The sequence below is a fragment of the Leptonychotes weddellii genome, chromosome X (assembly GCF_054177405.1).
Source record: "Leptonychotes weddellii isolate Sample4059 chromosome X, ASM5417740v2, whole genome shotgun sequence".
Lineage (NCBI taxonomy): Eukaryota > Metazoa > Chordata > Mammalia > Carnivora > Phocidae > Leptonychotes > Leptonychotes weddellii.
The window spans coordinates 78,877,345-78,890,641 of record NC_138385.1 but is presented as its reverse complement, the minus strand read 5'-3'; the positions used below and the strand labels follow the sequence as shown (position 1 = coordinate 78,890,641).

The 13,297-nt window shown below is 36.3% G+C and overlaps 1 protein-coding gene across 1 annotated transcript in view; it reads left to right on the top strand.

The window, feature by feature from the left end:
* LOC145717737 (cilia- and flagella-associated protein 47-like) overlaps positions 1 to 13,297 on the top strand; it is a 187,904-nt gene that overhangs the window by 59,640 nt on the left and 114,967 nt on the right. Inside the window, exon 6 of the mRNA XM_081807960.1 lies at positions 11,135 to 11,269. Coding sequence (XP_081664086.1) covers positions 11,135 to 11,269 — 135 coding nt within the window. The remainder of the gene's footprint in view (positions 1 to 11,134; positions 11,270 to 13,297) is intronic.

The following is a 13,297-nucleotide window of genomic DNA, read 5'->3' as shown; positions in this document are numbered from 1 at the left end:
AGCAGCCCTCAGTTTGTTTCCTGCAATTAAGAATTCCTCATATCAGTGTCACTCAGCATTTCTATAAAAAACAATCTTTCCCATTTTATTGCTCAGATGGAGCCTAAGGATGCTTTTTTAATACTAAAATTCCTTTTTCATGCAGAAATTACTCATAGAAATAAGTTTAAAGTAAAATTAACAAAATGAGGGCACCTGGGTGGCTCAGTCATTAGGCGAATACCTTTGGCTCAGGTCATGATCCCAGGGTCCTGGGATCAAGCCCCACATCGGGCTCCCTGCTCTGCGGGGAGCCTACTTCTCCCTCTCCTGCTCCCCCTGCTTGTGCGCTCTCTCTCTCTCACTTTCTCTCTCTGTCAAATAAATAAAATCTTAAAAAAAAAAAAACAAAATAAATGAAGGCTTTACATGGAGGCTTAAGAAACCACTTTAACAGTGTGGTGAATCCAAACAAATGAGCAAACAGTTGCATTTGATATCAGTGAAACATACATGAATTTGAGGAACTGAGAGATGTAAATGAATAGAAGTGATAGGTAAATGAGAGATAGATTTATAATGAAGACTTTAATATGCTTTATTAATTATCCTGCATTAATTATCTCATATATGATATTGCCTACTGCTGGAAAGATATCCATAATTGGATGTGAACTTCACTTACACATCCTGCTTATACATTATACTCTATTTGGGGTGACAGTTCTCAGATCATGTTGTTATCCTGCTCAGCAGTGGTGAGTATAGTATCTGAAATACCAAGTGTGCTTTTTAAACAGTTTTATTGTGGTATAATTGTCATATAATAAGATATGCATATTTAAAGTATACAATTTGAGAAGTTTTAGCACATGCATACAACCATGAATCCATTGTCACAAATCAGATACCGAATATATGTCACCCCAAAATGTTTCCTTGTGTCTATTTTTAATTCTTTGTCCTCCCCTCCCCTCATGCCACAAACCACCCTTGCCTTACGCAATCATTTATTTGGGTATTTTTTGTCACTTTATGTGCATTTGATAGCACTGTATATAAATGAAATCATATAGTATATACCCTTTTGAGGGGTTGTTTTCTTTTATGCAACAAAACTATTTTAAGATCTACCCATTTAGTGCATATATCCATAGTTTATTCCTTGTATTGTAGTAGTAGTCCGTGGAATGGATATACCACAATTTGTTCATCTATTTACCTGTTGATGGGCATTTGGGATTTTCCATTTTTTGGTAATTACAAATAAAGCTGATATGAATATTCATATATAAATGTTTGCATGGGCATATACTTTCATTCATCTTGGGTAAATCACTTATATGTGGGATGACTGGATAATACGGTAGTTGAATTTATAATGTTTAAAGAAATACCTGCCAACAGTTTCTCAAAGAGGTGGTTCCTTTTTCCATTTTCACCTGCACTGCATAAAAGTTCCAGTTTCTCTATATCCTTGACTGTACTTAGTAACTGAGTTCGCCATTTCCATTTTATCCATTTTAACCTGTGTGTAGTACAATTACAGCGTGGTTTTAATCTACATTTCTGTAATGAATAATAATGTTGAGCATCTTTTCTTGTGCTTCTTTGTCATCCATGTGTCTTCTTCTGAAATGCTTTTTCAAATCTTTTGCCCGTCCCTCCCCCTACATTCAGTTGTTTGTTTTCTTATTACTGAATTTTTAATGTGTTTTTAAAATTTATTCTGGTTACGTTTTTTATCAGATAATGCTTTAAATTTTTTTTTCTTCCAGTCTGTGGTTTTCATTTTCATTTTCTTTTTTTTTTTTTTTAAAGATTTTATTTATTTGAGACAGAATGAGAGAGAGAGAGAGATCATGAGAGGGGGGAGGGTCAGAGGGAGAAGCAGGCTCCCCGCCGAGCAGGGAGCCCGACGCGGGACTCGATCCTGGGACTCCAGGATCATGACCTGAGCCGAAGGCAGTCGCTTAACCGACTGAGCCACCCAGGCGCCCTCATTTTAATTTTCTTAATAGTGTCTATTGAGTAGCAGAAGTTTTTTTTCCAGCATTATTGACAAATAAAAACTGTGTATATTTAAGATGCACAGTGTGACAATTTGATATATGTATACATTGTGAAAGATTATACAGATTTTTGATTTTGATGAAATGCAATATATCACTTTTTTTTTTTAAGATTTTATTTATTTATTTATTTATTAGAGAGTGAGTGAGAGAGAAACAGCATGAGAGGGGAGAGGGTCAGAGGGAGAAGCAGGCTCCCCACCGAGCCAGGAGCCCGATGCGGGACTCGATCCCAGGACCCTGGGTTCATGACCTGAGCTGAAGGCAGTCGCCCAACCAACTGAGCCACCCAGGCGCCCGTATCACTTTTTTCTTACATGAATCAGGAAGAAACATGCAGTTTTAATGGCAACCTAGATTATTACTGCTTTAACATATTGCCCCAGTAATGAAAGCATAGGTTCTTCCTAAGCTAAAACATAATTGGCCATCCTCTACAACAGAAATCTGAATCCTGTAGATTTTATTAATCCTTTCCTGTTGTCTGTAGTGTCTTCTGTTATACACATTTCAAAAATGTGTTTTAGAAAGAACAAATAGTATAATACCACAAACAAATGGAGCCTAAAGGACTACAGTTGGGGGCTAGACTACTATATATTTTATCATAAAAATTAAGAGCTTAAAAGGAATAGAAGACAAGAGCTATATTATACACAAAATAAAAGCAGATGTGGCCAGAACACTGGGTTTCTTTAATTAGCCACCAGATTTTGTTTTTCCACCTTGCCTTTTCGTCCCCTAAAGAGGGAAAATAAAACAAAAGAAAATGAGTTAGAAATATGGTTAAAATGAGGTAGGAAAAAGATAAAGAGAGAAGGAAGAGGGTTAACAGAGATATCCTTTGGCTTCCATCTTTAGTCTTGCTACTGATACTTTAGGGTAGTGTATTAGAGAAACAAGACAATTAAAATTCATTCAATCACATGTAGTATAATGTATATAGAGCAGATATTTATTAAAACACTTCTTGACAGAACTAATGTACCTCCAAGAAATTCTCAAGGTGATAAAAGCCCAGCCATACGGAAATTTTCCTTAACCACAGTATTCCTCATTAGTGATAGGGAGTGGTGAAGCATGAAGCCAGTGGCGGGAGGAGGATGGGTGTGGGGGGACCAAGTGCAAAAGGGCAAAGACCTTGCCAGGTTTAACTGTTGCTATGGAAACTTGCTTCGGGAAGTTTTCTAAGGGGTGAAATAGTTTAGATAATCAGTGAGCAGTATCTGAAACCTATTGCTTTAGGTCAAAATAAATGTTTTGTAAGTATGTGAGTTATTTTGCTGTTTTTCCAGTCAAAAGCCCTTTTATTCTGTGGTATATTTGGTGATATTTAGACATAATGTACCATTTTCCACATTCCATGTCAGGTAAATGTATATGCCTTTGTCACTTACCATGTGACCTGGAGTGAGTTACCCAACCTTCTGTACAGCCCAGGTTGCTCAGCTTTAAAATGAGTCTAATGCGGAATTAACTTTTATGTTTATTAAAGGGGTTCAATAGATAATGAATAGGAGGCATTCATCATATGCCTAACACAGAGTAAACATTCAATAAATGGTTTTACATTATTTTCAAAAGATTAACCATTGATATAAAATTGCATTGCTCAGGCTTTAACTTGAGTCTGATATCGACATTTTACAAGATAGTATAAAATTAGAGAAAAACAATGCCTAATGGAAAACAAAGTTTGTTTTTACTGTTAGAAATGCATTTTGAAAAAATCAAACATGTAGACTGTTTAGCAGAGAAAAAAAATCCATTTGTCAAAATAAAAGCTTGAGCTATTGAAAATATAATAGCTGTAATTGCAATTCCTATTAGATTTTTTTGGTAACATTCATTTCAGACAAATTGAAAGTCTCCATTAAGTCAGTGGTGCTGTATCTTAGAGAGTTGCTTTGAACACCACTATTATTTCTGTTGTACCTAGAGTTTTTCCAAAACAGTCTTAATAGTTTTCCTATCACTCTGATAAACTGAAGCACCAACAAACAACCTTTTATTTACTTTTGTTCCCCTTTGGATTGGTTGGCCTTAGCCCGAACAGAAGGAAGCAAAGTAATCACATGTACATAGTGTGGAAAAATATTATCAACTTTTGAAACACATATTTTCATAATCATTATTTACTGCATTTGGTTCAAAGGTTCATTGCCAATAGTCAGTTGCTGAGTCTAATGTTATTCTTTGTAATAAGCTTATAAGAATTTGACTGCTTGTCTCTTCTACCATAGCTAATTCATAACCAAAAATAAAGATGCATTTTAAAAAATGTAATTGTTTAGAAATAAAATTAAATTAAATTGCCAAGAAAAAGGTTTTTTGCTGGGAAAAAATTGAGTCTAAATTCGTGGCATAATTCTAAGATACGTTGTTTTATTTATTTTTTTTAAACTTTTTTTTTAAAGATTTTATTTATTTATTTGACAGGGAGAGAGAGAGAGAGCACAAGCAGGGGGAGTGGTAGGCAGAGGGAGAGAGAGAAGCAGGCTCCCCGCTGAGCAGGGAGCCCGATGTGGGGCTTGATCCCAGGACCCTGGGATCATGACCTGAGCCTAAGGCAGTCACTTAACCAGCTGAGCCACCCAGGCACCCTAAGATACATTGTTTTAAAGTATTCTTTCAATTAAAGCATAAGCTACTAAATAGACCTATATAATTCCATCATTCACTTCATTTATTTCTAATTTTTGAGATAAATACTTAATTTCTCATGCTGGTGTATAGTATATGGTCTTGTTATACTCATGTAGGGCTTTTGAATTGTTTTATAAATGATTGTTCAATTTCTTTTTGTTAAGGGACAATAAAACTAATAATGTTTAGATGGATATGTTTGAGGAAGAAAAAAATATGCTGAGTATATAAATAGGCTGAAATGAAAAAGAATGGAGAATGTGTGCTTTTAGTTCTTGAGAGTATTTTCATAGTATTTGAAATATTGATTAGGTTTCCTTATTATTCAGTGCAAACATATTATTTAACATAATGTAGGTTTATCCAAATAATGGTTTTATCTAACTGAATTGTTTTTCTTAAAAGTTTCCTTTTCAAATTGTTCACTACTAGTGTATAGAAATGTAACTACTTTTGTTTGTTGATTTTGTATCCTGCATATTTACTGGATACATTTATTAGGTCTAACCTTTTTTTGTGTGTGCAGTCATTAAGGTTTTCTCTATATGAGATTGTGTCATCTGCAAACATAATTTTACTTCTTCCTTTCCAATCTGGATACCTTTACTACTTTTTCTTGCATAATTGCTCTGGCTAAAAATTCTAGTATTATGTTGAATAGAAGTGGCTACACCAGCCATCCTTCTCTTGTTTCTGATCTTAGAGGAAAGATTTTAGTCTTTTACCATTCAATATAATACTAGCTGTGGTTTATATTCAATATAATACTAGCTGTGGTTTTCATATGTGGCTATTTGAGGAAGTCCTATCCCTAATTTATTTCTATCATGAAAGAATGTTGAATTTTGCCAAATACTTTTTATCCACCAATCGAGATGATTGTGTTTTTTTTTTCATTCTGTTAATGTGGTATATTACACTGATTGATTTGTGTATATTGAACCACCCTTCATTCATTCATCCACTCATTTATTCTTGGAATGAATCCCACTTGATCATGGTATATAATCTTTTTAATATGCTGCTGAATTTGATTTGCTAGTATTTTGTTGAAAAGTTTTATATCAATGTTCATCAGGGATATTGGATTTTAGTTTTCTTTTCTTGTCCTGTCTTTGTCTGCTTTAGTATCAGGGCATTGCTGGCCTCCTAGAATGAGTTAGGATGTTGTCCCTCCTCTTCAATTTTTAAGTGTTTGGGAAAAAAAAAATTAATTCTTTAAATACTTGATAGAATTCAACAGTGAAGACATCTTATCCTGGGTTTTTCTTTGTAGGAAGCGTTTTGATTACTGACTCAATGTCCTTACTAGTTTTATATCTATTCAGCTTATCTTTTATTTATGAACAGTTTTAGTAGATTGTGTATTTCTAGGAAATTGGCCATTTCATCTAAGTTACCCAATTTGGGGGGCATGTAATTGTTCATAGTATTCTTTTATAATGCTTTTTATTCTGGTGAAAACAATGTAATATCCCCACTTTATTTCTGATTTTATTAATTTGACTCTTCATTCCTTTTTTCTTAATTACTTTAAAGGTCTGTCAATTATGTTGACCTTTTCAAAGAACCAATATTTTTATTTTCTCTATTGTTTTTCTCTTCTCTGTTTTATTTACCTCCACTTTGATCTTTATTGTTTCCTTCCTTCTGCTCGTTTTGGGTTTAGTTTGCTCTTCTTTTTCTAGTTACATAACAATGTGCAGTTAGGTTGTTGGTTTTATTATTTATTTATTTATTTAAAGTTTTTTGTGGGGCTTGAATTCACAACCCTGAGATCAAGACCTGAACTGAAATCAAGAGTCAGACACTTAACCTACTGAGCCAACAGGTGCCACAGGTTGTTGATTTTAGATTATTCTTTTTAATGTATGTTTTTGCTACTATGAATTGCCCTCTTAGTGCTGCACTCACTGCATCATACCAGTTTTGTATACTGTGTTTTCCCTTTCAAACATCTGATATTTTTAATTTCCATTGTGATTTCTTCTTTGAAATATTGGCTAAGTGTTTGTTGTTTAGTCTCCAAATTTGTGAATTTCCACCTTTTTTCCCATTATTGATTTGTGCTTTCATTCTATTATGATGAGAAAAGATGCTTTGTATAATTTAAATCTTTTTAAATTTATTAAGATATGCTTTGTGGCCTCACATGTGATCTGTCCTGGACTGTGTTCAATGTTGATTTAAGAAGAATGTGTATTCTGCTATTGTTGGGTGGAATGTTCTGTATAATCCAATTAGGTCTAGTGGTTTTAAAGTGGTGTTCACATTCTCTATTTCTTTATTGGTCTTCTGTCTAGTTGTTCTGTCCATTAATGAAAATGAGGTATTGAAGGTTCCAACTCTTATTGTAGACTTGTTTATTTCTCCTTCCAGTTCTGTCAATTTTTGTTTCAAATATTATTGGCCTCTGTTTTTAGGTGTGTATATATCTATAATTTTTATATAATCTTGCTGAATTGACTTTTGTATTTGATATTTGTATATATTGCAAAGTAATCATCATGTAAGTCTAGTTAACATCTGTCACTATACATAGTTACAAAATTCTTTTTTCTTGTGATGAAAACTTAAGATCTACTCTCTTAGCAACTTTTAAATATGTAATACAGTATTATCAACTGTAATTGCCATGCTGTACATTACACCCTCCACCTCTGGCAACCACCAATCTATTCTCTGTATCTATGAGCTTAAGAGTTTTTGTTTTTGTTTTAGTGAATTGAGCTTTATCAATGTATAGTGTCCTTATCTGTCTCATATATATATATATATATACACACCCATATATACATATATATATATATACACACACACACACACATATATATATATATATAAATTGGCAAAAGATCTAAAGAGGCACCTCACCAAAGAAAACATTCTGATAGCAAATAAGTGTATAGAAAGATGTTCAACATCATGTCTCTAGGGAACTGCTAATTAAAACAAGATACCACTACCTGCTAATTAGGATGGCTAAATTTAAAAGTCCTGACATCACCAAGTGCTGACAAAGATGTGGAACAATAGGAACTTCCATTCATTGATGGTGGGAATGCAAAATTATAGAATGCCACAGCCATTTTGAAAGACAGTTTGGCAGTATCTGACAAGACTAAACATACTCATAACATGATATAGTAATAATACATCTTCATATTTACCCGAATGAGTTGAAAATTTATGTCCATCCAAAAATCTGCTCATGAATGTTTATAACAGCTTTATTCATAGGTGCCAAAATATGGAGGTAATTATGATGTCCTGTAATAGGTGAATGGATAAACGGTGGTAAATCCATACAATGGAATATTTTTCAGTGATAAAAACAAATGGGCCTGTGGTGCCTGAGTGGTGCAGTTGGTTAAGTGTCCAACTCTTGATTTCAGCTCAGGTCTCACGGTCATGGGATCAAGCCCCGCTTTGGGCTCTAACGCTCAGCACAGAGTCTGCTTGAGATTCTCTCTCCCTCTCCCTCTGCCCCTCACCTCTCTCTCTCTCAGGTAAATAAATAAATCTTTTTAAAAAATGGCCTACCAAGCCACAAAAAACATGAAGGAAGTTTAAATGTATATTGCTAAGTGAAAGAAGTCAATCTAAAATGATCACATGCTGTATGATTCCAACTATATGACATTCTGGAAGAGGTAAAAGATCAGTGATAGCCAGTTCTTTAGAGGTTGGGTGGAAGGGATGAATGAATGGGACACAGAAGATTTTTAGGGCAGTGAAACTATTCTGCATGATAGAGTAATGGTAGATACATGGAATTACATATTTGCCAAAGACATAGAATGTACAACAGAAAAAGTTAGCTAAAATGTAAGCGATGGAATTTAGTTAGTAATGGCGTATCGTTATTGGCTTATCAATTGCAAGTAATGTATTACAATAATGCAAAATGCTTGTAATACCTGAAACAGGAGGGGATATGTAGGAACTTTGTACTTTACATCATTTTTTTGTAAACCTAAAACTGTTCAAAAAATTACATTTATTAATTAAGTAAAAAATAGTAGGAACTTTGAAGCAGAATGCATGTTTTCATATTCTAGCTGTATTTTTATGAGCTGATTGACCTTGGGCAAGTTACTGAACTTTCTTGTGTCAGTTTCCCTTCTTTAAAATGGAAAGAATACATCATACTCGATGGTGAAAAACTGAGAGCTTTTACGCTAAGGTCAGGAAGAACACAAGAATATCTACTGTCACTACTTTTATTCAATATAGTACTAGAAGTCCTAGCCACAGCAATCAGACAACATAAAGAAATAAAAGGCATCCAAATTGGTAAAGAAGTAAAACTCTCACTATTTGCAGATGACGTGATACTCTATATAGAAAACCCTAAAGCCTCCACCGAAAAACTACTAGAACTGATAAATGCAATCAGTCAAGTTGCAAGATACAAAATCAACATAGAGAAATATGTTGCATTTCTATATACTAATAATGAAGCAGCAGAAAGAGAAATTAAGAAAACAATCTAATTTACAGTTGCACCAAAAACAATAATGACATATCCAATAAAGGGTTAGTATCCAAAATACATAAAGAACTAATAATAGTCAGTATCCCAAAAATAAATAATCCAATTGAAAAATGGGCAGAAGACATGAACAGATATTTCTCCAAAGAAGACATTCAGTTGGTCAACAGACCCATGAAAAGATACTCACCCTCACTCATCATCAGGGAAATGCAAATCAAAACTACAATCAGTATCCCTCATACCTGTCAGAATGCTTAAAATCTAAATGCAAGAAACAACAAGTATTGGCGAGGATGTGGAGAAAAAGGAACCCTCATGCACTATTGGTGGGAATGCAAACTGTTGCAGCCACTGTGGAAAACAGTATGGAGGTTCCTCAAAAAGTTAAATGTAATATAATATATTAATATATGTAAATCACCTAGAACAATGTCTATCATATAGTAAGTCCTACATAAACATAAACTACAGTCCTTTAATCTTCAAAACAGCTAGCACCATTTTACAGACGAGGTAAATCACATTTTCAAGGCTAAATTAGTAGTGGCAGAACAAGTGTGTGATTTCAGCTTCTATCCAAAGCCTGTGTTCTTTGCACTATGTATCCTGTCTTTTTATAATGTGTTTGTAAACTCCTATGTAAAATAAGAAAGCCATGTTTATAATAGGATATGAAATTTAACCTGAAACTTAAGTGACTTTATATTTTAAAATAAAAAGATTAAAAATGATAAGATAGGAGTGACATCAGCAAGATGGCAATATAGGAGATCCAACACCTGTATCCCCATTCAGCAACAGTAACTTGAAAGCCATCCACAGCAAAAGTGCCTTTGTGGGAACTGTGGGATCCAGGTGGGAAATTATGAAACCCCGGTGGAATCCAAGACTGAGGAGGGCCATTTTGAAAAGGCAGGCTTGTGCCCCTGTGGTGGATGTGCCAACCAAGGTCCTGGCTATAGATCAAGAAATAGCCCTGTCCCTTCTGTGGACTCAATTATAGCCCCATTGGGCTTGAGTGCTGCCACCAGCACTTTATGAGAAGGAGCTAGCAGGACTCATTGCCGTCCATGCCCTGTCTAACAAGCACATGGAATTTAGTCCCATCTGCGGACCCTGAAGTGGTCATGGCCCGGCTTCAACCCTTCTCAGCCATGATTCCTGCCCACCTAGCACCTTGGAGAAGACACACCTGTCTGTGCACCTGAGGCAGACCCTCCAATTTGGACCAACTGCAGATCCTCTCTAAGCCATAGTCTGGGAACAATCGTCTTGGGAGACGCACTTGTCCGTGCTCCAGAAGTAGGCCCATTGACCATGATCTGTCCTTACATCTGGGAGCAGCCCCATAATCCAGTTTCAGCCCCTCACAGCTACAGTCTGGAAGCAGTCCTGCCTGCCCAGGGACCCAGAGGGAGACAACGCCCATCCATGTTCTATGGTCAAGCCTGCCCACTTCAGTCTGACTGCAGATCCTGAAGCAGTCTGACCTGGTTCCAGCCCCTCTCAGCCATAGTCTGGGGCCAGTCCTGTCCACTCAGAGGTTGGTGAAGTGTTGGGAGCATTCCCAGAGACCCAGAGGGAGCCAGTGTAATACCACAGACACTTTGTAATATCCAGTGTCACCAGCTGCTACCAATGTCACCTCCATTTCATATTTGGGCAAACCAAGGCACATAGCTGGTGACGGACATCCCCAGTTGTGAACCCTGCTGGTTTTAATGAAAACCCAGTTATCTCTTATACTTAAATATTAATGAACTCTCTATTAAATTGTTCTGTACCACCATCAGGTTTAAATGTGATGGTGAGGCCTAGAATTTATGTTTGTCTTTGTTTATTAGTTTCAAGCTAAAGCATCTTTAGTACCTAAAACTGACCTTTCATTTTAGAAAACCAATCCCTGGTTAATCTGGCATCTTTTACTTATGTGTTTTAGGTACAATTTCATTTTCTGTTAAACGCAGACAAGATGATGACTCTCAGGAAGACTCAGATCAAGATCAATGTCGAGCACCCTCCTTTGAAAAATCATTATCAGAACTATTCCACAAGTTTGATGAAGAAGACTCAGGTAAATTTATGATTAAGGAAAGTTTCATGATCACTTTTCAATCATTCACTTTTAAATGAACAAATATTTTACATTCATAAGGTATATGCAAATGTGTGTTGCATATATCTGTAAGAATTTTATTGTATTATTTCAGGATTAACTTTATGTAGTTTACTTTCTGGATTTGTACAGCTTTTAACATTAATAGATTACTTCAGCTTGAAGGCTGTCTCTTTCATAAGTGAAAAACTTTATATATACTTGTTATTAAACAAAAAATTACAGTAAATTTCTGATAAAATGTTAATGAGTATGTAATTTTAACAAGGTAATATGCTTTTCTTCAGCGTAGGAGATGATAGCAGTCTTCCTCATATGCAGAAGAAAGTCAGTGCTATTTTTTTCCTTCCTGTATTATAAAGCTTTATTTGAATGTTGTTAAACATATCTTTTTAGTAGAAATTCAAAGGAAATTGAGATAATGGAGACTTGGAAGGCATAGGGTAGATTTCCTGGAAAATGGGTAACTGAGTTCTCTTATGGGTGAGTGGCAGGGACATCAGAGGGCATTAGAGAAGAGTGGGTCAACAGAAGCAAAGCTGTGGAGACAATGAGGTATATCAAAGAAGAAATCTTTATTGAATGACTTTGTGTTTAGTCAGGATTCTTCAGTAAAACAGACACTACCATAATATAATGTAATGTAAATAGATATATATATAGAGAGAAACAGAGAAAGAGAGATGTTGAAAAATTTTTTAAAAGATTTTGTTTATTTGATAGTGTAAGAGCATAAGCAGGTGAAGGGCATGCAGAGGGAGAGGGAGAAGCAGGCTTCCTGTTGAGCAGAGAGCCCCACATGGGCCTGATCCCAGGATCCTGGGATCATGACCTGAGCGAAAGGCAGGAGCTTAACCAACTGAGCCACCCAGGCTCCCCAAGATCTTGAAATTTTTAAAAAATGGCTGACATGATTGTGGGGACTGGCAAGTCCAAAATCTGTATGCCAAGCAAGCAGGGCAGAGAATTTGGTAAGAGTTGCTGTTGCAATCTTGGGTCCAAATTCCAGAAGCAGGCCAGGCAGGCTGCAAGCTCAGGCAGGGTTTCTCTTTCAGTCTTGAGTAAGAATTGCTTCTTCTTCAGGTAACGTCAGTATTTGCTCTTAGGGCCTCCAACTGATTGGAGGAGGTATACCCACATTATGCAGGGCAATCTGCTTTACTCAAACTCCACTGGAAAAAACAAACAAACAAAAAAACACCTTCACAGCAAGGTCTGAGACTGGTGTTTAAGCAAACAACTAGACATCATAGTCCAGCCAGGTTGACACATAAAATTAACCATCACAGGGGTGTCTGGGTGGCTCAGTCATTAAGCGTCTGCCTTCAGCTCAGGTCATGATCCCAGGGTCCTGGGATCGAGCCCCGCATCGGGCTCCCTGCTCGGCAGGAAGCCTGCTTCTCCCTCTCCCACTCCCCCTGCTTGTGTTCCCTCTCTCGCTGTGTCTCTCTCTGTCAAATAAATAAAATCTTTAAAAAAAAAAAAAATTTAACCATCACAGAATACATGGATTAAGAGTGATTATTTAGGCACTATTCAAAATGGTTTGGAAAGGGAAGAGCAGTTGGGGCCAGCTAGGCAGGCCACTGGCACAGCAGACTGGCTTTGAAGTGAAGAGAACAATGTATTTTATGGTGGCGATGGGGATAGAGGCGTACCATTAAAGATAGAAAACATTTCAGATTTTAGCATTAGATGACTCGCTCTCTTTTTTTTTTAAGATTTTATTTATTTGTTTGACAGAGAGAGACACAGCGAGAGAGGGAACACAAGCAGGGGGAGTGGGAGAGGGAGAAGCAGGCTTCCCGCCAAGCAGGGAGCCCGATGTGGGGCTCGATCCCAGGACCCTAGGATCATGACCTAAGCCGAAGGCAGACACTTAACCGACTGAGCCACCCAGGCGCCCCCCCCCCCTTTTTTTTTAAAGATTTTGTTTATTTATTTGAGAGAGAGAGAGAGAGCACAATTGGGGAAGGAAGGGGCAGA